Source organism: Anolis carolinensis, chromosome 3 (assembly GCF_035594765.1).
Source record: "Anolis carolinensis isolate JA03-04 chromosome 3, rAnoCar3.1.pri, whole genome shotgun sequence".
Classification (NCBI taxonomy): Eukaryota; Metazoa; Chordata; class Lepidosauria; order Squamata; family Dactyloidae; genus Anolis; species Anolis carolinensis.
This window is the reverse complement of record NC_085843.1, coordinates 44,405,800-44,428,233: the sequence shown is the minus strand read 5'-3', so window position 1 is coordinate 44,428,233 and position 22,434 is coordinate 44,405,800. Positions and strand designations below refer to the sequence as shown.

Below are 22,434 nucleotides of genomic sequence, written 5' to 3'. Positions count from 1 at the left end.
GAAATTTTAAAGCAACATGTAAGCTTTAAAGACACTTGTCTTACCATTAAAGAGTTACCACAGGCCTCCAATGTGCTGAGATTGATAATGAATATGACCACAGCAGGAAATGTGTTGTTGTTTATAAATCCCCTGCAGTGAGAGTCCCCATGTTTCCCATTTAATGCTAAATCTGTTTCAGAATAACCGGAGAAAAGGACAGTGCAAAAATTAATCTTCATAGAAATTGCTTGTACTCCACAGTAGACATTGATGTCTCTTTCCGCTACAATGAAACAGAAATAAAAGTAGTTATTTATATTTATCTATAATTTTATTTTAATTGTAAGAAATGCTAATATAAAATATTTATTTAAAAATGCAAGTCACATAAACAAATTAAGAATGTCAGCAGTTTGGATTGACACAAATGAATTTCTTCTTAGATCATTCTGTATTGTGGGTGTCAAAACTGAAAAGACCATGCAGAACATTATGATTTGTATGGACCTTAGAAAAGTTACTTTTTGAACTACAATTCCTGAAATTCCCCAGTTAAAATGCTGGCTAGGAGATCTGGAAGATGTATCTTTCCCAGACTCTGAACCTTTCGCATCACTAAAGAAGAAAACCCAAAGCAAAGTTAATCTAAATGACCACAAAACATATTCTTCACAGATGTTAGACAGACCACCTGATCACAAAGGGCAGATTTCAGTGGAATATGCGGGCTCTGCCCTACCTCACCCATGGAGCCCTCTAGCTCCCAGCAAACGATGCCAGCGTGGCTCCACGGTTGATGTAGGGTGAAGCTGGCACGTGCCACCACTGTAGCAACACTGGAGGCTTCCTGTGTTGTTATAAGAAGCAATTGGGGGAAGCTGTGTAGTCAACGCTTCCCCATATGGGATCACTCATAACTGGAGCCAGGCAATGCGGGGCATGGAGTGTCAGGTTCTCCACGCCTCCTGATGATGCAAAGCTATTTCAGCAGCCATGTGACAAGGTAATAATAATAATAATAATAATAATAATAATAATAATAACAACAACAACTTTATTTTAATACCCCACCACCATCTCCCAAATGTGACTCAGTGTGGCTTACACATGGAGCCAATGCACCGAGATACAAATGATCCATCAAAACAAAACATAGATACAATAAAAACTATAAAAGTAACAAAACAGTTAAAAACAGTTTTAGTAAAACATAAGAATATCAAACAGCCACATGCAGTGAAATTTCCACATTTCAATTGGTGTGGTATGGGCATACAAGGGCTGGGCAAAGGCATGGGATAGTGCAAGCAGGACAGATAGGGCCAGGTATTGGATAAAGTGAGATAGCAGCATAATCTTCTGGAACATAGGGACTGGGCATATGTGACAAGGGACTAGGTGTTGTCAAAAGCAAGCTGAAACAACCAGGTTTTCGGATACATAAGAACCAGATCAAAATTGTGAACAGTATCTGCCTGTGTGACTTGGTCCATGTGCTACATTTCTGTACATCTTTCATAGAGCTCTTCATTAAAAGACATACTTTCTTCTCACAGAGAATAGCCAGTCCCCCACTGGTACTCAAATGTTTTTACTACAGCAACACATTAATATCACACACACATCATTTGCAGGCACTCAATTCAAAATATCTTTGTTAAGTAGCAGTGTTACTTAAATAAAATGTTAGTTATAGAAGAAGTGCAATGAAACACATGACTTCACTTAATGATGCACATAAAGTTTTTAAACAGCACCCAATTGATGTAGTGTATTAATGGGAACAATATTGTGAGGAACCATTATAAAGGTGTTACATCACAACCAGCTTCTGAATACAATATTTGATCTTACAGCAGATTTGTTCATCATATAATGTAGGACTGAGAAGACAGTCAAAGAGAGCATTCAGGGAGCATCCAATTAATTTGGTTGTAGGAGCATACATGTCATTAACAGCTTTTTAGATTTTCATAATAATAGGAAGGTTTTGAAAGGTTTTCAAGTGATAATATCTCCATTTTTCAGTGAAGACAGCAGCAGCAGTAGCAGCAGCAGTCTGAATCACAGAATTGTTACAAAAGGTAACAGAAATAGGTCAGCCAAATCCCATAAAACTATTATAGGCTTTCTTTCCAATATCCAACACTCACATCTTCATCATAACCATACTTACTTCAAAACTAGTCCAGTGGATTATAACTGAACACTCTTCAAAACTGTACTTAGAAATGTCCAGTTCAAGAGAGAGAGCATATGTGTAAACACCTAGTATTTCTCATCTGATACAGATGCACAAGTTAGTGCCCATCCTTAGTTTATGCTCCAACATAGAGAGTTACAATGCACAGTTAGGCAAGTGCTCAAGGGAGCTTTGGGGAACAGAGCCACCAAATCCTTCCTGTATCAATATATGTGCCAAATGACCTTCCCAGTATCAATAAAACTAGCTTGCTCTTTTGTATCATCCTTAGTTTTATACTGTATCAGTGACAATGTACACATATAAAATAAGATTCCATTGTTTATCCTCTTAAGTTGTGTACATGGAAAGTGAGTAATAACTATTTTGTTTTTCTCCAACAGCAAAATGTTTTCAATATTTGGTCAGCCTTGATCCCAAACAATATTGAACTGACCTGATGTCTCTTAGTAGAAACACAGGGATGTTTCTCCACCTAAAGCAAGCAGTTACACATAGTATTACACCAGAGTTCAGAGGATTACTTTTTGGACTGTTCCTAAACCCCTGAGCAGCCATGCTGGTTAGCCACTCAGTTTAGTCCAGGAAGTTTAAACTGAGACTGTCATGCTTCAGCCATATTATTAGAAAATATAACTCACTAGAAATACAATAATGCTTGGTACAGTAAAAGGCAGAATAAAAGAGAACTTCATTACAGATAGATAAACTCAATTGAGGAAGACATGGCATAAATCTGAAAGACTTGAGCAGGGTAGTTAAAGATAATGTGACTTGGAAGTCTCTCAATCATAGGTGACTTGACAGCTAACAACAGGGGAAATGAAGAAAATAATAATATGATGATGGTCAGTACAATTGGCCCCCCATATCCATCGATTCAACCATCCATGGTTTGAAACTGTTTCAAAAAAGAAATTCCAAAAAGCAAACCTTGATTTTGCCATGTATATAACCATTTTGCTACATCATAGTATATAATGAAACTTGAGCATCCATGGATTTTTGTATCCACAGGGATCCTGAAACCAAACCACAGTGAATAATAAGGAACAACTCTATTAATAAAATAATTATGTTAATTACATAATTACATAGTTAACTTAGTCTCAAAAAAGCTCAAAATAGGCATGTGGAGTCATGGAGGACAGAACGATAATTATCCCAAAACTAATGAGAGAAAAATGTGCACATGTCTGTAGTAACAAGACAGGACATATAATGGCATTGGAAGGATTATAGAAAAGTGAAGGTTGAATTTCACAGATTAAATGAAAGTTAACTAGCTGAAACTTTGACTCCTTCTTTCTGTTTCTTCATAAATACCCCCACATGGTTTCTATTGTTGCTTCATTCTTTTCTACTTGAGTATTGTAACTTAAAGGTTACAGTCATATGGAAGAGATAGTCTGGCATGTTAGGAAATCCCCAGGCACACAGTGGGAGTTCTATTGTCACTAACTTGATGACAAAAATTTAATTACCAAGTATAACCATCCTTCTTATTACATCAGTAAATTTGCAGAAGCATGATTGAGCTATACTGTTGTGATGTATTAAAATGCCAACTGAAATATTAAAGCAAAGTCTAAAATCAGCATTCTTTTTTTTCTCTCTCTCAACAGACTTTGGTGAATTAGCCAAGCAGTAATTCATGATGGCAGGCAAACCCCTGGTACTACCAATAATCATAACCACCTATTCACTTCAAAATGAAAATTCAGATTTACCTACTGGGCATCAATGCCATATTTTTAAAGATACTTTCAATATAAAGGCAAGCTTTCAACCAGACAGCCTTGTGTCAGAGGTGGGACCAAGTGAAAATCCACCCTTGAGAATATTAAGACTCAGACAGGTTCCTGTTTGTTCCATTTCACAACAAGATAAAATATTCAGTTTTGAGGAAAGGGAATAGCTGCAGTGCCAGCTATAAATGTACATGAAACAAGATGTCATCTTCCTACTGGGAGCTAGGAAAGTATATCTATGTTTACTGGCTCTGTGTATCTTAAACGTGAAAAAATAAGTATAAAGAGAGATTACGTCAATGTTGGTAGATATTATAAATAAAAAACATGTTGCCAAAGTTAAACACATTTAAATGTCATTGATTTCATTATGAAACTCAAACAATGGGAATAGCAAAAGCTCTATATTAGGTACACCATGGGCCTCATCACATGATAACTTGGCTCCGTCCTAGGACACTTCTTGGATGGAGCCGGGACGGAGCTCAATGGAGTCCATCACATGACACAGCTACTTCTGGCAGGACTCCATCCTGGAAGAGTTGTATGACAGAGCCCTGAGAACATGGGCTTCCTGTATTCTCATTTGGTAAGCTGGGTTGAGTGCAGGGGGAAATCAGGCGGTGATGCTTTTTCCCATGTGATGGGAAAAGTGGCCATGCTGGCAATGTGGGGCATGAGGCAACGGTTTCCCCCACTGCCTGCCGGATTCAGCATACTCCCTGGTGCCTGCCAAATAGCCTGGATCTGAGCTGTATAGGGATTTGTAGGTCATAATCAGCACTTTGAATTGTGCCCAGAAAAAAAAACTGACAACCAATGGCACTGTTTCAACAGAGGTATACAATGCCCCAGTTAATAGTCTGGCTGCAGATCTTTGAAGTGGTTAAAGTTTCAAACACTCTTCAAAGGTAATTCCAAGTAGACCAGTTACAGTAATCCAAACAGGATGTAATTAAGCCATGTATCACTGTGATGAGATCCAGCATCTCAAGGAATTGTTACATTTAGAGCACAAGCTTTAAATGTGCAAAGGTATTCCTGGCCAGTGCCGAAATTTATGTCTCCGGGTTCAAAGTTGAATCCAAGAGTATCTCCAAACTGTAGACATGTGTCTTCAGGAAGAGTGTAACTCCATGTAATACACGCTGAATCTATTCTCTGACCTGCCTTTCAATTTTCCAAGAGCATCTCTGTCTTGTCTGTATTACTGTACATGTCAATTGATGACAGACACTGGTTAAGGACCACAACAGCCTCCTTGGATTGGGATGGAAATGAGTAGTAGAATGGTTGTCACCTGTATCTTGATGGTATTCCATTCCAAAATACCAAACAACTTCTTCCACAGGTTTTGTGTATATGTGTATATGTTAAATAGCATGGGAGACAAAGGGACTTCACATGCCAATGGTCAGGAGGTCAAACAGGAGCCCTCCCCCCAGCACCACCTTTTGGTTTTTCCTTTCCTAGAAGCAGCAGTAAAACAGTGTCCTCAAATGTCATCCCAGCAAGGTGGCTGAGAAGGATACCATAGGTGATATTTAATGCCACTCAAGTCAAGTTCACTTTATTACAGTCAGAGACATGTTCAATTCAGTGCCACTGAGCAGTCCAGCAGAGCCCAGAAGGACATGCTCCCTCTGTCCAGTTCCCTGTGTAGGTCATCCACCAAGGAGACCAAAGCTTTTTCTCTTCCATAGCCAGAATTGAAAATTAATTTTAATGGATCTAAGTAATCTGTTTCATCCAGAAACTTCTGGATTTGGAAGGCCACCACACACTCCAATATCTTGAACAAAAATGACAGGTTTCACACGTGCCATTGGTAGGTAGGTAGGTTAGGGATACATTGAGAAAAGCAATTGTTGCAGAACCTCAAGAATCTCTCCAACTTTCTGTTATCAACACATTATATGACTGGGAGAGTGCTACAGATGTTATTTTCTGACACTTTAATCTAAAGCAACCCTTCAGTTTAAGTGCTGCTAAGCTAAAAAGCTAGGTTTTTGGGGGATTGCACCATCAGATGTAAGAAGAGTCACAGATTCCTGTCATCATAGTTACATATGATGTCACAGGATCCCAGCCAGCTTTCCCTCACATAAAGCTTTTTCTCCGATAACTTAACTTCATATGATCCCATTGCATGAGTGCTGTGAGTGAAGAACATGAGTAACATTCTTGTTACAAAACACACATTGGGGCTATCAATGAGTCAAGCTTAGATCTCATCTTTCTCCTACAAATCACTTTGGGATTTTTTTAGAAACACCCTACCTAGCCTTCTTCCATTTATTTTTAATATAATGTCTGTAGATCATTCAAAGTACTTTGCCCTTTGCCATTCCAATCTGAAATCAAATTGGACTAAGGGCCCTTCCAAACAACACCTCAGGTAAAAGTGAAGTAATTTGAGACAAAGCAGGTAAACCCTGCTTTGTCCCAAATTATTTAGATACACAATTAGATCTGAGCCTTCCTGAAAGGCCCAGTTCTAATGGGGTATGAGCCCATTTGGGGCAGACTACTGGGACCCATTCTGCAGTCCCAGTATTCTGTCCCTGCAATCCAATTTGTTTCTTCGAGTCCCATGATCCTGGAGAAGCAAAGAGGGCACCCCCCTCCCCAACCCCCTCCTCAAAAGCCATAAAAATAAATAAAAACTTATTGGGTACCCATGAGGCTGCTCTGACAGCCCTTCTGATCTATACCAATGATCATTCCTCCTCTGCCCCTCCTGGCGCATCATTGGTATCTGCCAGGAGGGCTGCCAGAGCAGCCTTATAGCAACCCAGTAATTTTAATTATTTTTAAGGCTTTGGGGGGTGGCCCAATGCCATCCTGAAAGTTTTTGGGATGGCATGCAGACACCCAACAGGCAAAGCCCATTTGGGGGAGGGGGGGACTTAAACCTACTATGGAGCGGATTTCTTTAACCCACTCTGAAGCGGGCTTAACCTATATCTAGAAGTGCCCTGAGTTTATTAGTTTGAAAGCTGGTAAAAATCTTCCCAGTTTCCTTCCTTATTCAGGAATTGACTTAGGACCTCATCAGACAAGTCATTTTCAGCACTGTAGGATGCTTTCACCCCAGTTGAGTCATGAAGCCCCACACTTCCCATCAGACAACGTAGGCTCACTTCTGACATGGCTCTGTGACTCAAGTGGTGTGCAAGCATCCTAAAATGCAAACCATGGGGCCAGTACATGGGGAAGCTGTGTGGCAATCTTCCCCATGTGTGATGGCAAAGCATCACTGCAGGCGAGACAGGGCACCGGGGATTGGGATTCTCCACTGCCCCACCAATTCGCCACAGAGGCTGGAAAATCGCCCCAAGTGACCTCATAAATGTGATTTAGATTTGTGCAATTTTTAAATGATGTTTTTATAATTGATGTTTTAATTATCTATTTTTAACTGTATTGTTTTTATAACAGTTTGTTTTTGGCATGTAATGACTGCTGGTTGTGAAGCCAACCTGAGTCCTCCCCTTCCCCGGGGTGGTGAGAAGGGTGGGATACAAATGTATGAAATAAATAAATACAAATTAAACTGTGGTCCTGAATCTGTTAAACAGTCCTAATTTTTTTTTTAGAATATATGGAAACAGAAGAATCAATAACAAAATTAGTTGGTGTTTAACTTCAGCGGTTTAGTACAATATAATAGATCAAGGTCAAACAATCCACCCAAACAAAGTTTGGAAAAGATATTTGGATTATAAATTTTGTGCAGGCTGGAAGATTCTGAAAGTTTTAATCTGAAAGGGTAACCAAAAGTCCCTCATAATTGAGAACCACCAAGCAAAATTCAGTCTGAAATATATTTAATTTATACCTCACCTTTCTGCCCCCAAAGTGTTCAAGACACCAAATAGAACAGAATTAAAAACTTATTACAGAATGAAAAAATATTCTTATTCACATCATATCATAAAAACTAATCATATAAATATATAGCAATAAAAATGGAGCAGGTTTAATTACTGGTTTACATAGACAGGGCTAAATGGGTAAGGTTGGTGACTCACATCTAAAACAGGTTAGAGGGGAAGCACATACTTGGGGTTCAATATATTCATAGTGTTGCTATTCATTTTCAGCTTTGTATTATTAGGGAAAGTGGGCATCAGCCAGGCAATTTAGTTAAAAGCCATTGGAAGTTTTCAAATGAAATGTTAGAGACCTCTCAGTGCACCATTAGACATGACAGTCATCAGGAACTGCATGAATGGCTTTTTCTTCTTTTTTTAAGAGTAAGTAGCAAGCATAGAATGCCTAACCTCGATGAAAATCTAACAAGGAGTAGAGGTTGCTTCTTGATTGACTCACACTGACTCTATATCAAACTCCAATTATGGAATCCTACTTACTTGCTGGTGTATTTTTTTAAAAAGTCTTTCACCCAATTGCTGAGAACAGTGTTATATTTTCTTTGACCCTAAGGAAACATCTTCCTACATTGCTCTAGGAAAAACATGTTACCAATATTTCTAACAATAATTGTGTGGATTTTTACTAAAAAGGACCTCTAAAGTTCACCCTTTGGATGAAAAGAAAGTATGTTGTTATTGTTTGGATTTGCACCTACTGATATAACTCAGCTGGTAGTTTTTTGCTAGTTTACAGGAATTTCACTCACCATTAGACAGTTAATGAGGTGTTTTCTCCCAGTTCTTCAGTCACTTTGAAACTTGTCATTTTTACTGATAAGCATCTCTTGTAAACTAGATAATGAAGGATTTAATTAACTTGTTGCAATTAGCACTTACCCGGAAACCTGCTGTGGAGGCTGGCATCACAGTTGTATCCATTGAATTGCGTGGTCACTGAGAGCACCTTTATAGTGAGCAGGAGCAGCAGCCATACTCGTTCCATCGCAAAACCTAGCAGAACATCAGGCAATTATTCTTTGCCCTGGATTGCTTTCGTAGACATTAAAGTTGTAACAGTTACATCAACTGATCATAATCAAAATACAAGAATCCACAACAATGATGATCCTCTTGGCCTGATTCAGAAACAGCAGTCATAAGGAATCACAAGAATTGGAAGAGACTACAAAGGCCATTCAGTCTAACCCCCTGCCATGCAGGAAAACACAATCAAAGCACTCCTGACAAATGGCTATCCAGCCTCTGTTTGAAGCCCTTCAAAGATGTGAGTCCACCACGCCCCAAAGCAGCAGTCTATTCCATTGCCAAATGGCTCTTATCATTAAAGCCATACCCAAAAATACGCCTTTGTCTGTGTGTTGTGTGTCTGTGTGTCTTCAGGTCAACATTTAGTGACTTGATGAAGATTCAGATAATATACTTTTGCCAATTCCTCCCCTCAAATGTATTAGCAGCCTCAAATATATTGGCAGTCTCCTGTCCAAGTAATAATCAAGGCTGACTCTGCTTAGCTTCCAAGATCAGCTAGGCTTTGGTTCTTTAAAAATTCAGATCAAAATGGATGTGAATGCCTGGCTGCAGTGTGCTTTATTTTCTCTATGCCTTTTAAATTTTCAAATATTTTGGTACTCCTTTGAACTCCCATTTCCTTGTTCTCTTCTATATTCTAATGTTCAAGCTATTAAGTTACAATTCAGATTCAATGATGTCCTTCTGTTACTGCAAGTGACTCTGGGCGATCTACAATCATAGCCAAGGAGTGACATCATCAGTTGCACAAATAACAATGTCTTTACAGACCAAATGTGTGACCACTTGCAAAATACGTGTAGAGACAAAAGCATAGTGACTTCATCCACTAGGGGTGCAGCTATGCAGCTTCCAGAATGCCATAGCACGGAGCCATGGCAGTTAAAGTGGTGTCAAACTGAATCAACTGAACAGTGTAGATGCACCCTAGGATTACACAAGGCAGAAGCTGTAGAGTTCCCTTCTCCAATGTGTCTGAAAATATACTATTCAGTGTGGTTTCCCCATACATACAAATGGATATGTGAATTATTGCCATTGAATGGTTTTAGTATGAATACATAGTAAATAATTGGCCTTCCTAATTTCTGATTGAATCTTCTGACAACAGCTGATAGTCTATAGTCCTTTTTTGTCTATGGAGCCATCTATTTTACACTGACTTTTTGGTTGTGTGCTTTTCAGACTGTATGGCCATGTTCCAGAAGTATTCTCTCCTGACGTTTCGCCCACATCTATGGCAGGCATCCTCAGAGGTTGTGAGGTATATGGCCATACAGCCCGGAAAACACACAACAACCCTGTGATTCCGGCCATGAAAGCCTTCAACAACACTGACTTTTTTTTACTAAATATGTTTCTTTTGAGATAGCACACTGATATTTTTAGGATTGTCTAGCTGCAAAGGATAAAAATTCTGTTCCCATACTTTTCATATGTATCATACCTACTTTTCCATGATGGATAAATATATAAGCCGTTCTGTTAGAGCAATTGTCATATTCATAATCAGCATACTCTAGTTATGCATATTGTTTGGGCATTCAGTTATCAAATTTTATTGTTTCAAATCTGTGATGAGGTAGCGTTAATGGAAAAGTAATCATTATAAACCTTTTTTTTTTTTTTTGCAGTACAACAATGTCACCACTGAACGAACAACAAACACTATATTTTCATTGCCTGCATTTTATGCCAGCACCCTTCCAGTCTATTCAGTTGCACGCTTTAGTGTTTTTATGGCTTGAAACTAAAGAACTATTTTAAAATGTATTGGGGAAATTGGAATTAAAATGCACACAGAATGAAAAAGAAATAGGAAGAAGTGAGCCTTTCTCACTGCAACCATTTTGACTGCCAAAACCTTGTTCTGAAGAGATGACAACCCCTTTGGAAACAGTTTATAAGAATAAAAGAGAATTATTATAAAGTGGTTTGGAGATGGTACCTCACACCAATTAGATTAAATCAAATTGATAAGAAATACTCTAAGCAGTGCTGGAGGGGCTGCCAGGAAAATGGTACATATATACATATGTGGTGGTCCTGTAAATATGTTCAAAAATTTTGGGAGAACGTTTTTAAAGAAATAAAGGGAATCACCAAAATAGAAATAATAGGAACGCCTGAAATAGCACTGTTGTCATTTATGGATAATATTCAAGTATCAAAAGAGTTAAAGGAACTAATCACCAACTTGCTAACAGCAGCAAGATTGTTAATAGCCAAAAAATGGAAAGGTAGTGAGGAGTGCCAATTGGAAGAATGGTATAAGGAGGTTTGGGATATTGCGATAAATGATAAATTGACATGTAAGATTAAAATTAAAAGAGGGATATTAAAAAAGGATGATTTTGGGAAGATATGGGGAAAATTTATAGAGTTTGTATATGTAGAAGGTAAGGGGAAAAAACCTGTAAAAGAAACAATGGAATTTTGGAAATAAATATTGTAACTGGCTGGTCTGGGGTGAAGGGATAGCACTAGGTGAGGGGTAATAAAAGGTAAATAATATGAGTATGTAATATAGAGAGTGAAAATACTATATGAGCTTGATATATATAACTCTGTATTGCAAATTTGTTTAAGAATGTATAAGTTTCAAGTATAAATAAATAAAAATTAAAAAAAAAGTTTAAAAAAAAGGAAACAGTTTATGAACCGTCTCCAAAGGCTACAGCATTGAAGGAAAAGGATGGAAGATCCATTATGCGAGATTTGGACCTAGGGACAGATGGATTTGTCTATTTAGTTCTCAATATTATCCATTTGTTCCCAAGTTCAAGTTCTTTCCACTCCAATTTCCCATAACTGTGTGATTTTAATAAAACCGTCATATACATTCTTGCATACATCTTGTTGTGCATTAAAATTTATATGGATTTCAGAGTATTCCCCCCCCCCCCCAGTAAAGTTTGGTATTGTACTTTATGTTCAAGCCATAGAACTCTAATGTATGCATTTTTATACATGGTGATGGGAGAACATCAATGAAAAATTTTAAGTGAAGGAATTGCAAAATAATTTCATTTTGCATTGCATACTGGTTTACATACAGTAAATCAGGTTGGTTCATATGAAAATACAAATCAGGTAAATTTTACCTCTCCTCAATTATCAATAATTTCTTCCACAGATTTCAAAAGGTCTGCTTCCCATAGATTTCAATAAGATTGACTCTAGACCTGGGATGTAGCTATGTAGAGCAAAATGAGAGCATTGCACAACGAATGCTCCCCACAATGAATTTTTCATTTGCCTCCCAAAATTTCTAGCATTCTAGAAAATGATCCATTGAAAATCATTCACAGCTATTTGTTGTCTTCTCTTTTCATTGGTAACTTTGCCCCTTTTCTTTAGATGCCTAAACTGCATTTCCAATTACTCAACTGAAGTTTTAAGCTACAGTAATGTTAAAAATCTGGAGGCTGTAGGGGGGGAATCATTGAGGAAACATAATTCTGTCTTCTTCAGTAATCTTAGTGTTGTTCAAAGGATGCATTTTTCTAGGTTCCTACTGTGAACCTTCTCTTCTGTCGTTTTTTTTAAAAAGTTTTAAAAACAGACACTGCTTCATGTCCCATTTGATAGCAGACAGTGCATGCAAACACGCAAACTATTTATTTATTTATTTACTACATTTATATCTTGCCCTTCTCACCCTGAAGGGGACTCAGAGTGGCATGAGGCAATTTAACTATGAACTATGAGGTAATTTAACTGGTTTTCATGAGGATCCAACTGCAGCAATTTCATATATATATATATATATATATATATATATATATATATATAATTTATTTACAGCATTTATATTCCGCCCATCTCACCCCCAAGGGGACTCAGGGCGGATCACATGACACATATAGGCAAACATTCAATGCCTTAGTGGAGACATGTTCTTAAATATTGAAATAATGAAGTATTTGAAATGTTATGTATAATTTTTGAGGACAACTATACATGTTTTCTTATAGGAAGATGCTGATTCTGCAGTTGATCTCGGGAAGAGATAGTCACCTCACACCAAATTTAATTTAATCACAACAAAAGTATTCTAAAATATTTCTGGCATCAGGAATCACTAAATATACATAAGACAATCGGAAACATTTGGAGCCCCCGGTGGAGTAGTGGATTAAAGCCTTGTGACTTGAAGGTTGGATTGCTGACCTGAAGGCTTCCAGGTTCGAATCCCACCCGGGGAGAGCGTGGATGAGCTCCTTCTATCAGCTCCAGCTCCATGCGGGGATATGAGAGAAGCCTCCCACAAGGATGGTAAAAACATCAAAAACATCTGGGCGTCCCCTGGGCAACGTCCTTGCAGACTGTCAATTCTCTCACTCCAGAAGCAACTCAAGTTGCTCCTGACATGAAAAAAAAATTCGGAAACATTCTGAATTGTCCATAGTTCAAAGTGTTGAGTTATTCTCTACTAAAACATTTTGAAGTATTATTGGCTGTTTAATAATTATTTCATTTCCATTATTCAAGAACTATATAGGAAACCTATTAAGGTTTTGGCATATTTGACAGAACATTCTAAAGACCCAAATGATGTTAGCATGGTCATAAGTACATTGACTTATGACACATTCTAGTGAGTTTAACAACACTAACCTCATTTTTAAATTCATTTAGAACTGCAGGCTTAATGTCTTAGGTAATTTTGTAACTAATAACTAAGAAATAGTGAAACTCATTTGACTGCAAAGATAATTGAAGATAGCATAAATGATGCCATGCTCATAACAACAGTTTACTAATATTTTAAAAATACATTTAATGAACAATAGTCTTTATCTTTCAAATTTGCCACAATCTGTATTTTGGGATTAAAAGGCCAGAACTTTCTCTGCATTTCTTAAACACCAAAGAGTGTTATGAGGTCTTAAAGAATGACAGCATATTTCATCCCACATGATTAAATGGCCTGCTGTCCACAATAAAACATGTCCACTTTTTGAAAATACCGCAAGACTATTTGTTTTCTTTTTGCTCCTTTATTTCATTGTACAAAAACTTTGTATCAACTTGGTATGATTGTTTACTGTATTCTCCAAAACGGAATTTTCAAGATGGACTCCAACAAATCAGTTGGGTTTTTATCACAACAGGTATTAATACAATGATTCTCAACCTGTGAGTCCAGATGTTTTGGCCTTCAACTCCCAGAAATCCTAACAATCGGTAAACTGGCTGACATTTCTGGGAATTGTAGGCCAAAACACCTGGGGGCCCACAGGTTGAGAACCACCTCCATAATAGATTTTATGATTAGCAACCAGTTGGTTGATAAATCAATGGTTTCAATGATCAAGACCAAAAAAAGGATTTTGATCAATATATTGGTGGATGGGTGCATACATAACTAGATGGATATATTGCACTTGCCAACACACATTTTGATGGCTAAACTGTTAGATCTGTTTCTGAGTATTTTTGACCTGTAGATTCCAAAAATGGCACCAGTTTTCCCCTCTTTGCTCTAGTTTTTGAGATATAGAATACAGTATGCCACCCACCAGTCTTCATAGAAAACCATGACAACCATATCTAAGAAACTAGAGCTGATGCAGTCTATCCAATGTAATTTTCTGAATCAATGCCCAAAATAACCCTAGGAACAGGCCTAAAAATCACGATACCAAGAATTTTTTTTTATTTGGCTCTGTTATTTATAGCTGGCTTGACTTGATAAAATCTATTACTGTATTTGACATATTTTGTAATTATATTGCTAACGAGAGGATTATTGAATTTTATTCTTCAAAGTTTTTGCTGCAACAGCAAAATACATTCACCCAGAAATGCCTACAATTCTCCTTTTCTTAATCCTTTTCCTAAAAATTAAATGATCATGGGATATATGTAGGTTGTAATGGGGCAATGAGGGTTTGTAGAGGGAGGATCGAGGGTCAGATGCATGCAGAAGATCTACTTTGGCTCTAGGGATAGAAATTATCTCTGTTCCAGTAGTGGGACAACTATTGCTATTTTCTCTGAAGACATTTACTGAGCTATTGAGATTGAAGATCTTATTCAGTAGCAGGCAGCTTCTTGTTTTACAATGTTGACTTTCTCCAAATGCATAGGTGGATACAGATCCAAACAAATATCACTTTGTTGTTATTATTATTCTGTCCATCCTTTCAAAGTGAACCAAAAGTCAAGGCAGAAGTCCTCCAAAAATGATTGATGGAAATAGCACAGATCTTAGTGAAGCCTTCTGTTTTCAGTGTGAATAAAAACTGTATTATTTTATTGCTTCATACTCTGTTCTGATCTCTCTTCTTCGGAAAAAGAAATTATCTGTAAGAAATGTAACATTTGGTTGCAATATAATAGACCCAATTCTAACCTCCTCCTCCAAATTATGTGCACCTTTTGATATAGACATTTTCTGAAATTTCTGCATAGAAAATGCCAGTAGTTGCCTAAGCCTTTACATTTTCTATCCTTTTACTTTTTTACAGGGGGAACCCAATTTTTTATGGCAAAATAGAAAAATTATTCCTCATTTATTTTGAATCTCACTCAATAATGATCCTGGAGTCTGACAAGCTTTACAGTTATTCTGGGAGCAATTTTCAAAATATGCCTTGTCTAGTTTAAATGAAAAGAGGGAGGGAGAAAACGTGCCATATTCTTTTATAAAGAATTATAATCATAATAAAGAAAAGTTAGATAAGGTCTAAATGTCTACTTTAGTTATCCTCAAGGGTGGATAAAATCCTGTTTTGAATATATTTAACTATTGATCTGCTATTTTAAGGTATATTAATTGAACAAATAGGATTTTATTTCAAGTTCAACTTGTTTCTCCTTAAAGAAGATGGAGTCATTTTGAAAGAAACAAAATAAATACAATTATATCTGCCGCCTTTTTATAATATGAAACTTTTTGTAATAATGAAACTGTGTATGCATTGAATTACTGCCTTTCTGTTGCAGTAGAATCCATATAAGAAATCCCATTGATCAAAATCCTCTCATTTGATTCTCACATGGCTTTGATTTTGGAAATGCATTAGATTGATGCCATCAGCCAGATAAGACTGTCTGGAACCACTTGCAAAGTTCTGTGCTAGATCTGCATCATCATCCCAGGACAGTTCCAATCCTAAGTCTCTTCTGAGTCCAAACAGCAGCCTAACACATTGCTAGGTTTCATCAATCCAGAATGCAAAATTAACGCAATCCGTCTCATACTGAAACTTTTACAGACGTTTGATTTATCTTGTCCATAATCAACTTTCAGCAAGCTCCACTAGAATTACCAATGAACCCATATTACCAGATGAGTGACACAAAGGAAACTTTAGAAAATATTCACATTTGTTGTTTACCCTCCAAATAGATTGTGGAACCTCTTAAGCAGTTTCTATGAAGGAAACTTACCCAAATCCCCCAGATCAGAACTTGAGTCAGCTGAACTCCATGTATCCTGTACTGCTGCATGTAATCAACTGTTTAACATCACTGCCTAGCTGGAACTTTTTCAGAAAATACTCCACTTCCTTCGACGAGGAAAAAGACACTCATTATGGAAATTCTTTTTTAAAACTTTGCCTGGATTTTAGAGGAGAATATCTGCCAGGTCTCAAAATACTTACCAAGCTTGTTCATCACCAGACTGAAATCTGAGTAGGTTCTTTATGATAGGGTTTTTTCCCTTCAGTTCTGTGTTCCTTTTTTTCTTTTGGTTTGATGCTTTTGATCTACAATTTTCCAGGGTAAAAATATTTCAAGGGGTCCGTGGGGGGAGAGCAATCAATCTGGAGATATTACTCTGTCATCAGCTCATTGTGGAAAATCTTGTCTGCTGTTGTGTGTGTGTTTTTTTAAAAAAAGCATGGAGATAACATCGGTCTCTGGCTTGCAAGGTTGTCAGTGCCCTGTTGTACTTTGTGAGAAGTTTCTAACTCTTTTTCAATTGTGATCATACTCAAAAACAAATGAGCAAAAAGAGAGAAACACATTTCATTTTGAGACAGAATGTGATATGAGATGTCATTCTGAATGCAACTGTCATCAAAACAATATTCACCAATAAGGTATCTATACATACAAAGCCAACCGAACACAATGAGAAAGAGCAAATGGCTGGAAACTGAACCTTAATTTGGCAGTTCTGCTATCTCATCTTTACAGTCATGTATCTTTAAAAAAATGAGGCATTCTTCTCTCCATTTTTATTGCTTTTAACCATGGTTATCAAGAGATGGAGCAAAGACACAAATCTGAACACATAACAGATAAGAAATTTTAGCAAAAAAGGTGCTGCCTCAGGCCTCGTACTGGGAGAAAGATGGGAAATTAATTGTGTGATGCAGGAAAACAAGAACAAGTTTAAGTCATAAAGAGTTGAGTGAATGTCAAATAAAATAAATCCAATTAATAGTGGTGAACAAAACCAACCACTGAATTTATCTGGTGAAATTCCCATTAATATCTTGCTTTTATAAATAAAAGACTGAGTAAAACCTAACTACTGTCTCATACAATCAGTAATTACAGTGATTTCACTGAACAGAGATATTGCAAAGGAATAGTAAGTGGAAGGGACTGGAATGTAGGAGAATTTATTCACATTTTTAAGATCCTCAATTAAAGTTAAAGCAGGATCACTCTGCATGAAGGGAATCTGCAATAGAATATTGCTTAAGCATCATAAACAAATGTACTTAAGAGTACCTTTTTACCCTTGAGTAGATTTATAATATGTGAATCTCCTAGTTTTATGATGCCATTGTATTTTTTTTAAAAAGAAAATCTTCCTTTTTGATCTTTGGTGGAGGTTATTAAAAACATAAAATCACTCTACAACACTACTCCTGTCTCTCTCCATTAACACTGACTTAAAATGTGCTGCCTCATGAAGATCTCCAATGACATTTGAAAAGCCTTCCCTCTGGCAGGAGGAAAACAAAATCTTGGGTCCATTCCTCAATATTATTCCAGCCTTCTGTGAAACCATCAGCTAAAATATGTTGGCAGGATATTCATTGGTATAGACCTTCAGCTATACTTCTAAACATATACACTCATAGTTATCACAGTATGCCTGCAACCTTTTAGCATATCACAACATAATTGTCAACAATGAATAAGCTTTCTTTGCTAAAGTCAATTGTTAGTCCCAATAGGTCTGAGTTTAAATAAGGGTTGATTTACTGAGTTGATTTAATGGATCCAATCTGATTGGAATCAATAACTGGATTTTTAATCTAAGCAGCATGCATTTTTAGACATTAGGTTTGTTACTAAGGCACCTTTCGCTATGTGAGGAATATCTAATGAACCTTAAAGTTTACAGAAGTTAAAAAAAACTAGATGAGAGGAGGGATGTCAAAAACTGTACAATGAAGATCGACAGTAGGTACATCATGTTGACTGATTATGGGGTGAATATCTAACTAGCTGGGAACCAAATTCAGATCCCCACCACCAGCACCGTATAATGTTGTGGGAGTTATCTTTGCTGGCCTTCTAATGAGGACATGACAACAGTATCAAGGCACTCTGCACCTTTTCTCTGAGACAGTGTAAGCACATTGGTCACTTTGGGCCAGATGGGCATTTTTCTCCCTTTTTCATGGACTGTTTTGGTCCTAATCAGGGAGTCGCTTGACAAGTATTGAGTGGGAGAAACAAAAGAGGTGTTCAGTGAATATCCATGGCATCCATTTGGTGAAGGATAGGTCTCTGGAAACAAATTCAGCTAACAACTCAAAGGTCACTTATTTGAATTCACCCTTTTGATGAAGCATACATATGGCCAACATCAATTTGAAAATGCGAAATGGTCAATTTGTTGTAGTGCTTAGAATGTGAGCGATGTATATTTAATGAAAGAGAATTATCTTTATTCATGAGCACAGTCAAAAACATTATGTTTATAGCACATGAAACGGGAATGTGTCCCAACTGCCTTTGCTTTCTTAGATTCTTACGAAACAATCTCAGCTCTTCTGACCCTAAACAAGCTTGTTAGCAGCTTGTCTTTTCATTCTTATTTTGTGGACTTTTTTTATAGAAAAAGGATTTTGCTATGTAAAATAGACACTTGGAGTTTGCGAGTGTGGGAGTGAGCAAGTTTAAAGCTTGCATATGGTTATCCTAGGCAGAACAGATGCAAGTGTAGAAATCAAAAACATAAGACACAGGCTTGACATGTCTCTCAAAAATGCCTCATTACAAGATGCTTCACTTCTTATAAGCACACATTCCCTTCACTTTCACATGCAGAGCCAGTTTGAATGCTTATGATGTCACATGGTTTGATACCAAGATTACAGATACCTGAAAGTGACTTTACAGAAAAATTTGTGCATGATCAGTAAAAAGAAGTGGAAGGATTAAATTATCTTACTTCAGTCTTTCGTCTTGTCAAGTCGGAATGCTGTCTTTTGATGTTCATTGCTTCATCTATAGAATGCCAAGGAGAGCAGCAGTAAAATATTTTTATCTTCTGTGCATTCACATTTTGCTGTGGTTGGCAAAACAGTATTACTAATCAGAGAACTGGGAAAGAAATACTGCAGTCAACAATTGACTGATGCTTTTAAAAGACAGGTATTTAATTGAAGAAATTAAAGAAAACTTTTGTTTGTACTGAATGGCCCTTGTGATCTCTTCCAACTCTAGTATTCATAAAAGTCAGATAGCCAGTATGGTGCGGTAGTTTGAATGGTGGACTAGGAATCCCAGAAACAAGATTCAACCCCCACCGAATTCCAAAACTCTAGATGACTTCACCCAGCAGTTTCATGTAGATGTTAAAAAGCATGGGGAACAGAATAGAACCTTGTGGGACACCACAGGTCAATGGCCAAGGATCTCAGCAGGTGTCCCCCAGCTTCACCGACTGGGAACGGCCCTCCAAGAAGGAGTGGAACCACTGCCAACCAGTGCCCCCAAGACCCATCCCGGAGAGTCGACCAGAAGGATACCATGGTCAATGGTATCAAAAGCCACTGAGATGTCCAAGAGAACCAGCAGGGTCACACTCCCCCTGTCTAGTTCCTTGCAGAGATCATCCACCAAGGCGACCAAAGCCATCTTGGTACTGTGCCCAGGTCTGAAACCAGACTGTGATTGGTCTAGAAAATCGGTGTCATCTAGGAATCCCTGGAGCTGAGAGGCGACCACCCACTCTAGCACCTTGCCCAAAAACAGAAGGTTAGAGATTGGTCTGTAGTTGTTTAAAACAGAGGGGTCAAGGGAGGTCTTTTTCAGTATAGTTTTTACTATAACCTGCTTCAGGCATGTTGGAAATTTCCTTTAAACCAACTAGGTGTTTATGATAGTCACAAACCAATCAACTAGCCCACCACTGGCCAGTTTAACTAGCCAGGAAGGGCAAGGGTCCAGAGCGCAAGTGGTCGCCTTCACAGCCCCAAGGATCCCATCCATGTCATCAGGACAAACAAGCTGAAACGAATCCCACAAAATATGACAGACAGGTGCCTCAGTTACTTCACCTGGCATTGCACTTAAACTGGTGTCCAAGTTGGAGCGTATCCGAGTGACTTTATCTGCAGAACAGTGTGCGAACTCGCTGCACTGAGTTGCCGAGTCCTCGAGGATCTCCACCACCTCAAGGGGGTGAAGGAGCTCCCTGACAACCCAGAACAACTCTGATTATCTATTTGTTGCAGACGCTATGCGGGCAGTCGTGAAAACCTTCTTGGCTGCCCGCAAAGCCGTGGAGTAAGCCTTAATTGCAGCTCTAGCCTGTGAAAATAACAGGAGGGAAACATCTGGGGTAGAAGGAGGGCTATATTGAGGTAGAGTTTGTGGACGAGGTTGAAGGCTGGGCTGGGCGGGGGTCAATGGAATTAAGGGGAACTTAAACAAGTTCCAGACAGCAAGGAGGGGAATCTGATTTCGGGAAGAGGTGTCTTATTTTCACTAGCGGATGAAACACTATGAGAGAGTAGACTTAGGCCGGCCATAAGGGGGCAAATCAGAGGATCCATACAAACCCTCCTGACATTTATGCCCCATAATTTATTTATTTGCAGTATTTATATTCCGCCCTTCTCATGATTTTCTATGGGCAAGCAGATGATGACTGGTAGATGGTATATGTTCTGTACCTCAAAAACGAGCTGAAAACAGGGCTAGTGTTTGAGGCACCAAAATGTATGTTGGCCAATGTTATCTATGGCTATATAAAGAGTGCAACATGATGCCACTTATAACTGCCATGATTCTATCCTATAGAATCCTAGAATTTCTTATTTGGAGAGGTACTTTCTCCAGAGGAGTTCCCTGGATTACAGCATTAGAGCTCTCTGCCAGAGAAATAACAAATATATGGTACTTATATCTTTGTTCTATGTATTTTAATGTATGTTTTAATATATTCTTTGTATTGAATGCATTTATGATAATGGTGATGATGACCAGGACTCCATAGAATGAAGCCACAACAGTGCTATCAAACTGCTATAATTACTACGTAATATCACACTGGGGTAAATTTTCCTGTGACCCTCAAGCTTTCAATCTTACATTGAAAAAATATTCTCCCTGCCCTTTCAACCAGAAATCCAAGGAAAGGTTTGTTTAACCATACTGTACCCACACACACATGCTGAGTGCATCTACTCTGTAGAACAATGTTTCTCAACCCCTGGGGGGTTGTGAGGGGGGTGTCAGAGGGGGTCACCAAAGACCATCAGAAAACACATTTTTCTGATGGTCTTAAAAACCCCTTTGGCTGAGAAGGCTGCATGTAGGTGAACTACAACTCCAAAACTCAAGGTCAGTATCCACCAAACCCTTCCAGTATTTTCTGTTGGTCATGGGAGTTCTACTACTACTACTATTACTAATAATAATAATAATAATAATAACCACAACAACAACAATCCACCTCTCCTTGCGGCTCAAGGCCGGGCACTACACAAAAATACATCATCATCATCATCATCATCATCAAAGACGTTCAATAAAAAGCATATATTAAAACACATCTCTATAAAATATACATTAAAATACATGGAACAAAGATTAAAGTACCATATATAATTTCCCTACTACAACAGGAAAAAATGCTTCTGGAACAGGGTCATACAGCCCGGAAAATTCCCAGCAACCCAGTTTTACTACCATGTCATATGTAGGACTGCACCCAGATTTAGTAATGATCAATATCTCAACTTTTCTACACCAAAGTATCAGAAACTATTCTTTTAACAATTCTTGAGCACAAATCAGCAAGCAAGGCTGGAAGAAAAAATCTCACAAACTCGTTTCTCTGAAGTGTTTTTTAAAACGGTTCTGGCACTGAAGCATCTTTGTGGTTCTTTGCAGGGCTGTGTGCCTAAACGTTTTCAACAGTTTTGAAAGCTGCATAGTTTTATCCTCTTGTGAGACTGGTTGGGTATTTTTTTCAGACGTTGGGATAAAGGGAGCATTTTGATGCTGAAAAGTCACACTAAACTAATCCCTGTCGTCTAACAGCAGTGCCCTTCATCCTCTTTCATTTCAACTCAAACACCGCTGCCCTTTCTTCTGGCTACAGAAAACAAGCAGCCTATTAAAAACTTGGAGGCGT

The 22,434-nt window shown here is 37.9% G+C and overlaps 1 protein-coding gene across 2 annotated transcripts in view; it reads right to left on the bottom strand.

Moving 5' to 3' along the window:
* zpld1 (zona pellucida like domain containing 1) overlaps window positions 1–16,460 on the bottom strand; it is a 54,944-nt gene extending 38,484 nt beyond the window's left edge. Inside the window, exons 1-3 of one of the 2 annotated variants that reach the window (XM_062974828.1) lie at window positions 16,266–16,460; window positions 8,712–8,825; window positions 45–265 (exon numbers count right to left, since the gene is read on the bottom strand). In XM_062974828.1, coding sequence (XP_062830898.1) covers window positions 45–265; window positions 8,712–8,817 — 327 coding nt within the window. In that variant the 5' untranslated portion in view covers window positions 8,818–8,825; window positions 16,266–16,460. Of the gene's footprint in view, window positions 1–44; window positions 266–8,711; window positions 9,074–16,265 lie in introns of those variants that run through there. The other variant, XM_062974827.1, reaches the window with a different exon arrangement.
* Between the last annotated feature and the right edge of the window lie 5,974 nt (window positions 16,461–22,434).